Source organism: Calypte anna, chromosome Z (genome assembly GCF_003957555.1).
Source record: "Calypte anna isolate BGI_N300 chromosome Z, bCalAnn1_v1.p, whole genome shotgun sequence".
In the NCBI taxonomy this organism is placed as follows: Eukaryota; Metazoa; Chordata; class Aves; order Apodiformes; family Trochilidae; genus Calypte; species Calypte anna.
Genome location: NC_044274.1, coordinates 27364205 through 27376975, shown reverse-complemented (window position 1 = coordinate 27376975; position 12771 = coordinate 27364205). Strand labels below are relative to the sequence as shown.

The 12771-nt window shown below is 37.4% G+C and overlaps 1 protein-coding gene across 1 annotated transcript in view; it reads left to right on the top strand.

Annotated features, from left to right (window-relative positions):
- MAN2A1 (mannosidase alpha class 2A member 1) overlaps positions 1-12771 on the top strand; it is a 101319-nt gene that overhangs the window by 30862 nt on the left and 57686 nt on the right. Inside the window, exons 4-7 of the mRNA XM_030467652.1 lie at positions 3379-3550; positions 4220-4347; positions 5833-6006; positions 9825-10011. Of these exons, the coding sequence (XP_030323512.1) occupies positions 3379-3550; positions 4220-4347; positions 5833-6006; positions 9825-10011 (661 nt within the window). The remainder of the gene's footprint in view (positions 1-3378; positions 3551-4219; positions 4348-5832; positions 6007-9824; positions 10012-12771) is intronic.

Genomic DNA, 12771 nt, shown 5'->3' with positions numbered 1-12771 from the left:
GTGCTCAAACACTCTTGGTGTAGTAATGATTTAATATTTTCAAAGTTGATTTGTAGTTCTTGTCATGATCAAATTGTGCAGTGCTTTTATTAATAAGGCTACTTTTTTAATATGCTAAAAAAAATTCTATAAAAAACTTCTATTCTGATTTTGTCCTGAAACTGTGCTTTTATGCCTACAACTGCATTTAACTGTACTAAGACTCAAGAATACCTTTCTCTAGTGCAAGCAGCTGACAGATCATCGAGAAGGAAATTGGACTGGAAAGTGTAGACAGCAATATCTGGTAAATCAGTTAATGAAATGCTTCAGGAATTTCTGCATAGCAATATATTTCACTCACATTTGGGCATGGTTTTTTGAGTCTGCTGTTGACCTCAGAAAATTTACATTAACAGAGTGAGGAAAACAGTTAAAACTCGGTCAACTACATGATGATTAATATGTGTAGAGTGAAAAAAAAATCAAGTTTCTACTGTTCCGAGGATACAAATAAATGAGGCAATCAAAAAGCAAGCAACGTATCTCTGTGTACACTGTACTGCTATGCCATGTGCTGTTAGCAAATGAAAGTAGCTGGCTGAAAACCTATTAAGTCAAAGCATAATGACATTAAAGACAGTATTTTTTCTCTTGCTTGCATTTTTATAGACAAATATATTTAAACTGACAAGTGTTAATTTGCTGATGTTAGCATACTTAGTTTTGGTAACTGCAATTTTAATCATGACAAGGATAAACCATGTCCTGGGGGGCATCAAACGCAGCATGTCAGCAACATCATACTAGCTGGTCAAGAGAGGGGATTGTCCTGTGGTATTCACTGTTGGTTCAGCCTCATCTTGAATACTGTGTGCAGTTCTGGGCCCACAATTTAAGAAGGATATCAAGGTCCTTGAATGTGTCCAGAGGAGGTGAGTCAGTTGGTGGGAGGGCTGGAAGGCATGTCCTGTGAGGAGTGGCTGAGGGCTTTGGGTTTGTTTGCTTTGGAGAAAAGGAGATAGAGAGATAGCATCATTGTTCTCCAGCTTCCTGAGGAGAGGAAGTAGATAGGGAGGTCCTGAGCTCTTGTCCCTGGTATCCAGTAAGGACACATGGGAGTGGTTAAAATCTGTGACAAGGGCGGTTCAGACTTGACATTAAAAAACATTTTTGTACTGAGAGGATGATCAGACACTGGAACTAGCTTCCTGAAGAAGAGGTTGATGTCCCCAGTCTGTCAGCATTTGAGAGGCTTTGGACAATGTCCTTAATTACATGTTTTAACTATTGATAAGCTCTGGTGAGGTGGTTCGAGTAGATACAATGAGCACTCAACAGAGATCCAAGGCTGCAAGCTCCAGTCTGTGGGTCTGCACCATCCACCCCCATGGTGACTGATGCCTCCTCCCATATTGACTTGCTGGAGGGAAATGTTGCTGTACAGACACTGGTGGTGAGACAATGGAACAGGTTGCCCAAGGAGGTCGTTGATGTCCCCTCACTGGAAGTGTTCAAGGCCAGGTTGGATGGGTCTTGGAGCAACCTGGTCTAATTCAGGGTGTCTCTGCCCATGGCAGAGGGGTTAGAACTGGATCACTTTTAAGGTACCTTCTCACCCAAACCATTCTATGATTATGTAACTGGTGTAGAACCTTTCCAACTGATAATACTCTGTTCTGTTCAGAAGTGAATATGTTAAAGTGCAAGATGTCTGATGCATGACAAATTTCAGAGGACTTTCTGCTGTCTTGTAACCAGTTCTGTGAGTACTTATTAGTATCTTTGAGAAGTTTCAAAGTGTCTTAAGTTCAGTGTTATCTGAATCATAGGTTAATAAACTGAATAATACTAAACCAGAACAAACTCTAATCATAACATTGCTCTTCCTACATCATGTATTTTTATGCCAGCTCCTTTGGCATTTAGCTCTGTGCTTCTTTGTATAGGTTACCTTATTAAGTTTTTCAGGAATGTTTAAAGAAGAATAATTCAATGTAAATTTGCTTTATTGCTACAATGTAAAAATACACTGAAATTGTTTATTTTTAAAATGTATTACAGTAGAGGAAAACAATTGGTATTAGTTCATCCTCTGTTATTTGTGTGCTAGCATGATATTAGAGAAACTTGCATCAGTTGTTATGATTCTTCTAGGTACTAAACATCTGGTTATAAGAAAAAATATCTATACTGAGTTACCATTTTTCTTCTGAAGTTTTATAGTTTTATTTCCTCATTTCCAAAGTAAAAAACCATCTTTTTAAATAATTGTGGTGTTTTGTTTTTTTTCTGAATACCTTATCGAGATTGGATCTTTGCAAAGGGAGAGTGCAACCTTAAAGTAATGCAACCAAAGTAGGAATGCAACAGTGTCTAGTGTCCTAGTTTAAAAACTCTGTACTCAAAATATAATTAACAATTTCCTGTTTATTGAAAAAGAATGTTCATATGGTCAAATTACATCACATTACATTTCTACCTAATATGATAATTTATTTTCTGTCCTTCTAATAAAGTATAATCTATCCTTTCTAAACCACTGTTCAGACTCTATTAAATAATAACGTGGATTTTCTTATTAGACTTAAAATTATTTTTAATACTAATTTTTTATGCATATGCATAACTGCCTTGAAACAGTATTCTCGTTCCAGAACAGTCTAGTCCTGTATGTTCTTTTAAGCAGACTGACACTGTGCTAGAGTGGCAGTGCCTCTGCAGAACAGAAGTGGCAAATTGGAGTAGAATCACTATGTTCATATTTGTCTGGAATACAATGCTCACATTGTGTGGTTACATACTGTGTAGGACCATTGTGAAATATCACTTACGTTCTTCATTAGTTACTCTGTTGTATATACTTCCTTGAACTGAAATGCTGTCTCTCTTTTGGAAGCACTTGAATGAATGTGATGGGCTACTTCATGGTTTGAAAGAAGAAATAAGGCATTGAAGGAAGAATTAGAGAGTGTTGGGGGTACTTGTTGGGAATAGGGCATGGGCAGGAAAGATGATCTATTAGTGGATGGTACAGTTAAGGAAACCAAGTGGAAGTTATGAAGGAAGGTATTTTTGGAGATTTATGCATCTTCCTTTTCAAATTCTTAATTTACACTTAGAAAAACCCCCAAACTCTAGATTTTTTTAAACCTTATATATTCTGTTGATCAGATTAGGAAGTCTAATATTCCATATACTTAAAAGTTTAGGAAATATAACATCTCAACTTTGCAAAACAAAGTTCTGGAGGTTTTAACACTTCAGCACTTTGAATTACCCATGACATGTACAGTTCAGCTGCTTAGGAAAATGCTTCACTTAACTTTTTGCAGGGAGTGAAACCAGGTCTCTAAGACTGTTTAAAGCAATTTAAGTTTCATATTTTCTTTTTCTTAGGTTGGCTGAAAACATTTGATGATTACTTCAAAGATCAGACACAGCATATCTTAAATAACATGGTTATAAAACTGCAAGAAGACAATCGGAGGAAATTTATGTGGTCCGAAATATCTTACTTTTCAAAATGGTGGGATGGAATAGATAGCCAAAAAAAAGATGCCATTAAAAGGTTTGAACACTGATCTATTTCTTACATTCCATGTGGCATATTTCAAGACTTCGTGTATTAGGACTGTGAACTTGAAATTTTACTTTTCGCAATGCAGAATTGCTAGAATAATAAGCTACTCAAGTTCTGATATTCTGGGCTTTGTCTTTTTTTCAGCAACAAAATAAATATATGATTAAAGAAGTGAAACCAAGCTACTGAGTTTCTGAAAAAGCTGACTACAAGTTTCCATGTATGATGCTGAAGATATTATTCAAATTGTACTGGGATTGTGATTATAAACTTTATTAGAAGTCCCATTAAAGTGTTGGCATTTATAGAAATAAGTGTTTATACTAGCTACTTATTTATATGGTTTTTGTTTTTTCTTTTCCTTTAGTTGTAATACAATTAAGAAATGAAATTTTCTGATATGCATTTGTGCATGTATTTTTTATAAACACACAGCTACTTACACGGTAAAGTATTCACAACTCTACACTCTACACTCTTACTCTTGTAAGTTCTTTCCTGTTTGGTTGAAGAAGTGTAGTCCAATGATGGAAGTAGTACAAGCAGTTCAGATTATGGCATCATGTCTCTGTTAAATATCTATTGGATACTAAGAAATTGATTTTAATAGTGTTTATTCATATGCAAGATTCTGAACACAAGTTATGTATTTTTCAGGTTAATAAAAGATGGACAATTTGAAATAGTTACAGGAGGATGGGTCATGCCTGATGAAGCCTCTGCGCATTATTTTGCTTTAATAGATCAGCTGATAGAAGGACATCAATGGCTAGAAAAGAACCTTGGTATGTAGTTTGATTTAAAATTTAACTGTTATCACATGACGTCAATTGGAAAAATGCTTTTCTGTATTTCTGAAGTGCATAGAAGGCTCTCTTTACTCTGCTTTCCTTACACGTTTAATCAGACCATTGATTGAGTCAGAATTGAGGCTAGTATTTGCAATTACTCTTTGCAGTACAGTACACAGTGAAATGTATCTAGAGAATTTTAAAAAGTGTATTTAAAAAAGTGTTTTAAAAAGTGTATTTTAAATAATTTTATATTACAACATTTTGTGTTCATTGACAAAAGATGTGCATCTGTAAATCAGCATTATCTAGTGTTATATTTTGTTAGTATAATAGATGTGTTTGCCACATAGATGTTTCTGGTGTCAGACACAGTTTCTCATTGCCATTTCTGTCTTTCAAAAATCATGACAGAGGTGTTATCATGACCTAAAAATTTGTATTATTTTAATGTGTTCAGATTTATTCTGCAGACTGTGTTTTCACTAGGTTCTCTTAAGTGAGGCTTTCAATAAAGTAAATATGAAATGGAGTAGTAGAAGTACTCCGCTGAACTCATTCGAAAGATAGAATTGTCCATATTAAAAAAAACCCCTCAAATTTCAAACTTCAAGGGACTACTGACTGGGGTGACATAGAGAGTACAGTGATTTTAATAAGTTTATTTCACTTCATCCAGCTAGTCAAAATTACTTTTAAAAGCTCTGTTTTTCTTAGATTACAATTTCCATAAATACAGCTTGATATAATTATGAGATGGGAGGGGAAGGAAGGCCTAATAAAAGTGCAGTACATTACTTACAGATTTTCTTTTCTGTAAGACAGTAAAAATGTGCCAGAGGAATTGTGCTGAAGAATCTGAAGTTAAATGATAGTAGGATATAGCAAACACAGTTTGCTAGTATGAACTATATAGAGGAGACAGTATTAATTACCTTGATTCTAAGGATTTCCAACCAAATTAATAATAATAAAAATTAGTTCCAAATTCAACACAGTTTAATGTTACTTAAATTACAGTGAAAATTCAACAAACTTACATCATTGATCTAACTCCATCCATTTATTTCGTGTCAGTTTTTCTTTCCAATTGTAAGATCTGTAAACTGCTTTAAGGGGAAAAAAGGATGTGTTCCATAATGATTCCATGTGAAGAGATTTGAGACAGTTGCACCAGTAGTGTACAACAGCAGTGTACCAACACAGAGCAGTAATCTCAGTGGTTTTATGTAGTTAGGCAGAATGCCTTGCCTCTAAGACAATTTTTGTTTCTTTTTGCTTTTGTTTTTTTGTTTATCTGCTTAATTAAAGCTTATTAATTCCAGGGTGTGTTCTAGGAGGCCTACTGGTCAACTGTTTCTTTTTAAATTTAATTTGGAAATTTTATCTGCAGTGCTCTGATTTTGAACTATATTGTTTTAGCTTTCTTTGAGTGAGAAGTAAAACTTTTTCCCTTCTTCCTTTTTATTTTGTCAACAGGAGTAAAACCAAAGTCTGGTTGGGCAGTTGATCCGTTTGGGCATTCACCAACAATGGCCTACCTTCTGAAACGCACAGGATTTTCCAATATGCTTATACAGAGAGTTCATTACTCAGTTAAAAAACATTTTGCAGTGCAAAAAACACTAGAATTTTTTTGGAGACAGAACTGGGGTATGTGTTTTCCTTTTATATCAGTATGTTATGTTAAATGTTTATGTTAGTAAAACAGTCATCTAGGTTAAGTTTCAGGGATTTTTTTCTTTTTTAAATGGGGAATGTGGGTACCTGTATGTTTGGAAAGAGGTTAAATATAAAATCTCTACTATTGCCGTTGTTCCTCTGATCTTCCTTTCACTTTTTGAGCTTCACTTTCATTTTTCTTGCCACTTTCCTTCAAAATGTATTATCCTCAGTTCAGCTGAAGTAGTTATTTATCACAAGAATCTGGGAGGGGACACAGCCACTATCGCTGACCCGCACTAGCCGAGGAAATATATAATACTGTATGGTGTCATGCTCAGTATATAAGCTCAAGTTAGTTATATAACTTCAGTTAAAGAAAGAATGAGATTGCAGCTTGGGAACAGGCTGGGTATTGGGCTCCAGGTGGCAAGGAACTGCATTGTGCATAACTTGCTTTTCATATTATTTTATTGGTATTGTTAGTAGTATTTCTTCTGTCCTTGTGGTGTCTTAATTAACTGTCCTTGTTTCAGATCATGTGGTTAACCTTTTTCTTCTGATTCTACTCCTCAGAGGAGAGCAGAAGAGAGGAGTGAGCAAGCATCTTAGTGCTTAGTTGCCAGCTGGGCCTGAACCATGACATATATAAAAAAAAGTAAATGAGGTGTTAATAATATTTTCCTTTTCTCACTTATTTCTTCCTCCTACTGTGTGGAAATAAAGTGGAGGAGAAGAAACATTTCTCTTGAAGATGAAAAGAAAATCCAGAAGTGAATATTTGAATTTTTAAAGATGGAAAGATATTTCTTGTACATGTTCTTACCAAGGAAAAGCTCAGAAGCAACCAGTTTTTCTCAGCTGGTGTGATTAATTAGTGGCAATTGTTATAGCAGACTTCTGTGTATTTGAAGTTTCTATGTTATCTTTAGTCAAAAAATAGATAAAAACTTTCATTGTTTCAATCTGCAGTTATGTCACTATCTAAAATCCAATTCTTTGAATAAATAGAATTGCTTTTTTCATATTATTTATACAATGCAGAGAAGAAAGTTTTCTCAGGTAACGTAGTGATTATACCATAGCAAACTGTTAAATTATATTTAACAAAATATAATATTTAAAATATTCTATATGAATATTTTGTTTGGCTTTGTACTGTATCAGCATTCCAATAATCTTTATGATTAATATATGCAGTTGAGGTTTTTGCCTCTTTGTTTTTAAAATAAGTTGACATGCCACTGCTTTATCGGTACAGGGTCAAGCAAACATATTTAGTACTTAATACTGAAAGGTGGTGGTGATTTTGGTGCTTGTTAGTTCTACTGTGGTTTTAGTTTGAAATGGTAGGAAGCAGGATATTCAGAGGGAGCAATCTGCTGCACAGGTAAACTTGACTTAAGGAAAAAATGACAGTGTGAAAGAATTACAGAATCACAATGGTTGTGGTTGGAAAGGACCTTTGAGATCATGAGTCCAACCATACTCAACAAGCAAAAAAGAGTAAAAAAAAAACCACCCCAAAACTCAACAACCCACCCACAACAACTGCCCTACAATCTCAACCACTAGAGCATGCCCTGAAGTGCCACATCTACACATTTCTTAAATACCTTGAGGAACCACCTCACTCAACCACCTGCCTGGGCAGGGTGTTCCAGTGCCTCACCACTCTTTCAGTAAAGAAATTCTTCCAAATATCTAAATCTCCCCTGCCACAACTCAGATCATTTCCTCTGGTCCTGTCATTATTCACCTTGGAGAAGAGGCCAACACCCACATCCCTACAGCCTAATTTCAGGCAATTGTAGAAGGCAGTGAGGTCTCCCCTCAGCCTCCTCTTCTCCAAGCTAAACATGCCCAGTTTCCTCAGCCATTCCTCCAATGACTTGTTTTCTGGGACCCTCACCAACTTGGTTTGTCTCCTCTGGACCCGTTCCAGCACCTCAGTGTCCTTCTTGTAATGAGGGGCCCAGAACTGAGGGGCTCAAAACAAACCATATTTGAGGAGCAGTCTCACCAGTGCTGAGTACAGGGACACGATCACTTCCCTGCTCCTGCTGGCCATGCTGTTCCTGATAGAAGCCAGGATGCTGTTGGCGCCCTTGGCCACCTGGGCACACTGCTGGTTCATGTTGAGCAGGCTGCCCACCAGCACCCCCAGCTCCTTTTCTGCTGATGAGCTTTCCAGCTGCTCTCCCCCAAGCCTGTAGGGTTGCCTCAGGTTGTTGTGACCAAAATGCACAAGCCAGCCCTTGGCCTTCTTGAACCTCATACAAGTGGCCTTGGCCCATTGGTCCAGCCTGTCCAGGTGCCTCTGCAGAGCCTTCCTACCCTCAGGCAGATCAACACTCCCACCCAGCTTTGTGTCATCTGCAAACTTACTGAGAGTGCCCTCAGTCTCCTCATGCAGATCATGGATGAAGATACTAAACAAGACTGGCCCCAGGACTGAGCCCTGGGGGTGACCAGCTGCCAAGTAGATTGGACCCCAGTAATCACATCTCTCCAGCCAGTTTTTTACCCAGTGAAGAGTACCCTTGTCTATGCCATGATTCACTAGCTTCTTCAGGAGAATGCTGTGGGACACAGTGTCAAAAGCCTTACCAGAGTCCAGGTAGACAATGTCCACAGCCTTCCCCTCATCCGGAACGTGGGCCTCATGGTCACAGAAAGAGATCAGGTTGGTTAAGCAAGACCTCCCTTTTATAAGCCCATGTTGGCTGGCCCTGAACACTTGGCTTCCCTCTACTTGCTGGGAGAGCTCACTCAAGATGATCCTCTCTAGGATCTTTCCCAGTGCCATGGTCAGGCTAATGGGCCTGTAGTTCTCTGGATCCTCCTTCTGGCCCTTCTTGTACGTGGGCACCACATGGGCCACCCTTCAGTCACCTGGGATTTCACCTATTGACCAGGATTGTTGATAAATGGTGGAGAGAGGCTTAGCGAGCTCCCCCAACATCTCTCTCTGTATTCTTGGGTACATCCCATTTGGCCCCATATATTTCTATGTGTCTAGATGCAGAAGCTGATCATTAACTTCTTGATTATGATGGGGTTGTTCTGCTCTCCATCCTTCTAGCTCGGGAGGATGAACACTGGTGGTAGCTGGTCTGACTGTTTAGACAGGCAAAGACAAAATGGAGGCAAAAATTAGTCAGATACTGACACTTAGAGATTTTTCTTTGAGTGTTGGTGTATGCCACTCAGCATACAGAATACTTAGTTGACAGGCCTTTTTCCTAAATAGTTACATATGTAAATCTCATATATGGTATGGTCTAGTTTGGCCTTCAAATAAAGGTTTTTCAAAATAGGTCCACATAACTCATTTCAACATGTAATGACTTCATGTTGTTAGTACTAGATAATCAGCATTTAGGTGGTTGCAAGATGAATAAACTTAAGGTTTTCTTTACGTTCTGTGGCAACATCAGATTTTCTTTAAACAGAAGTTTCTTGAAACAAAAAAATTTGACTGATTTTCGCTTGAAACTTGACAAAATGGGTGCAGGTCTTTGCTTCTGATGGGTTAAACTTTAGGTATGGGACTGACTGAAAGAAAAATTTGGGATTGCAGAGATGGTGTCAGAAGCATGTAGTATTCTATCACACAAAATCATATCACAGAGAATCTTATCTACAAGTATGTAGAACTGTACTGTTATTATATTGAAGGTGTGTGTTCAAGTAGTTAAGCTATTGCTAAAGCAAACCAATTTGGATGTTGTGCTATGGAACTGATTTAGTGTTGACAAATCTGAGAGTGCTTATTTTAATTGTATACTCTATGTGTTTAATTCCAGATTTGGGATCCAGTACAGATATCCTTTGTCATATGATGCCTTTCTATAGTTATGATGTTCCTCACACTTGTGGTCCAGATCCAAAAATATGCTGCCAGTTTGATTTTAGACGCCTTCCTGGAGGAAGAATAAGCTGTCCATGGAGAGTTCCACCAGAAGCCATCCATGCTGGGAATGTTCAGTACAGGTACAGTTTTTACATACTCTTCAAAGGAAAAACTTAGGTACAGTTTTTACATACTCTTCAAAGGAAAAACTTTTAAAAAATTCCTCTTACAAAGTCAGGGATCTTGCTTAGCTTGGTGAATTTGTATAGTTCTTAAAATAATTCCATAACAAGAATATAATACTAACAAGAAGCCTAGAGTTTGCTTGTAAGTTCAGAACATCAGTGATTTTTGAAGGGAGTTGATAATTAAGAGTGGTGCATTGAATTTGTTTCTTTCCTATTCATGATTATGTGAATCTTATTACTACCTCTGAATGCTAGGCAGAACATAATACAAGTTTTGACTATAGTCATGTTATTAGTTTACTGTATTTTTTGCGAATTATGTGGACAGTGATCTGTAGAGAAACAAGTGCTCCAGAGAGATCAAGAAATAAATCAGCTGAACAACCAGGTGCCTCGAGTTGCCAAAGAATGGCTGTGAGTCCACCTGTGCCTGATTAGGACAGGCCCCCTATTGGGCATGAGCAAGACCAGGGGGCCAATAAAGGTGGGACTCACACCCACAGGGCGAGCTCACTCTGTGCGAGGCAAGGAAGAAGCAGCAGCAGCTCATCAAGCCTCAGGAGCAAGAAAGGCTCCTCCCGCTACAGTGATCTGTCTTCTGCTAAGGTAACACTGTAAGAACAGCATGGTGCAATCTGCTCTAGCTGCAAAAAGTAAGATACCATATTAAGATGGTACATCCAAGCAAACTTGGCAATCTACAGACTAGGTTTCCTGAAGTAAACACTTTAAATGAACTTGAGTATTATGTATTACATGTCCATGCAGAGGGTTTGGAAATCATCTTAATCTCAACTTCATTTTTTATGTATAAACACTGAGTTAGTTTTCCATGGGGAAGAGTAAAGTTCACAATTTAAAAAAACTGCTCTTCAATTTTGGGAGGAGGGAAAAAAAAAAAAAAAGAGAGAGAGGGAAGACAGAACTGCTGAAGGATTTTCCAGAAGAAGATTGTAATCTATGGTCCTGTTACTATCTTCAGTCCTTGAAGTCATCCCTACATGAGTTAGAAACTTCAGGTGTTTACAATTGTTGTGAATTGCTGCGTATAACATATAAATTAAGAATAGCAGGGTGACTTTTTGGTTCTAGTCTAGATGCTGAAGATTTGAAATCATGGTGTGATGATTTGTTGGTTGGCTGCATGTCCTTTTTCTGAGTATGGATTTTGACAGTCTTGAATACTGTGTCACTAAAATCCAATTACAAAATTTTGTCAAAGAAAAAAACAAAACAAAGCAGAATATATGTTGTATTTTAAGGTAGAAATTGAAATCGTGGTAGGAAAAAATAATTTTCTTTAAAGTAGAAAAATGAAAGCTTAAGGTGTCAGGAGAACAATAGAGCTAATGGAATAATCATTATGGCAGACTTACTGCCTATCAAATGTGAAGGAAACCTCAACTTTGATTTAAAAGTTTTATCTTGACTAAATACCCAGTTAACTGACATTTCTTCAATACTAGAGCTGCAACAAAATTAATAAAATACAACAAAATTAATAAAGATCTTGAATACTCAGCTAGGACAGATGCTTTGGATTTCAGTACTAATACACACATATATACATACACATATACACACACATATTTACAGAAGAAATACAGAAGTGAAAATTTAAGACAAGTAACCACCATTTGTTGTTCCCTTGTCACTTTAGTGACTTGGCTGGAAGGAAAGAAACAAAAGCCTAATTGGAAAGCCTACAGGGCTTTTAATTGCATTTCATAACAGGTGTAGGCTACAAAGACTGTTGTTGCACTTTCCCTTTTCTGCCACTGCGTTCTTACCCATATGTTTAAATGCTGAAATTTTATCTTTTCACACCAGCAAGAGAAAATATCTGTTGGTTGGTTGGGTTTTTTTGGCTAAATGGAAGTTGTTTTGTTGGAGGAAGCATAGCTTGTTTTGGTATTATGTCTTTCTCTCCAATGCATGGAAATAGGAAAAAGTCTATACTGCAAGTTATATGCTTTAGTGAAGGAGTAGAAAATGAACTTGCCCTTTCATCCTGAACTGCTTAAAAGCCTAATTGTACCCATAAACCTATTTCCCTTAATGGTCAGTCACATTGCAAAACATGCAACTGGTGTTCAGAATTACACTGCTGTTGTTGCATTGAGGTTAATGTTCGTGACTGTCAGCCTCAAGAATCTGTGATCACTGTCTTAGGATGTAGTCGTCCTGGGTGCTTAGCCATCTCCTACACAAAATTACCTGAATAGCAAAATGCAACCAAACGATTTGGTTTTCTATTTGAGATAATTGAGTGCTGACTGAGTCCCTAGTGCTTCATGTGCTGTATGGTCCTAAGCAGTAGGGACTGAGAAGCAGTGACCATTGTCAAACCTGTCACATAGGATTTGCTGTAACTGCTGCAAAACTTCTTGTGATTCCTGCACAGCCTGGGTGACTACTTCTTTGCTTACTTTGACATAACAAAGGTCAAAAACAGACAAGTTAATTGTTTTGCTGTTTTCTTGCCAAACACTTAGAATTCTTGCATTAAAGAAAATCTTGTGATATTAAGGGCTTTTCTTCATTTGAGAAAGGTCTTATGAGTTCAGTTATAATCTGAGTGGCTTGTTCTGGAGGTTGTCTCTAAGCACATGGAAGAGAAGAAGGTTATTAGGAGTAGTCAGCAGGGATTTACCAAGAGGAAGTCATGCTTGACTCATCTGATAGCCTTCCATGGTGTTGTGACTGAATGGG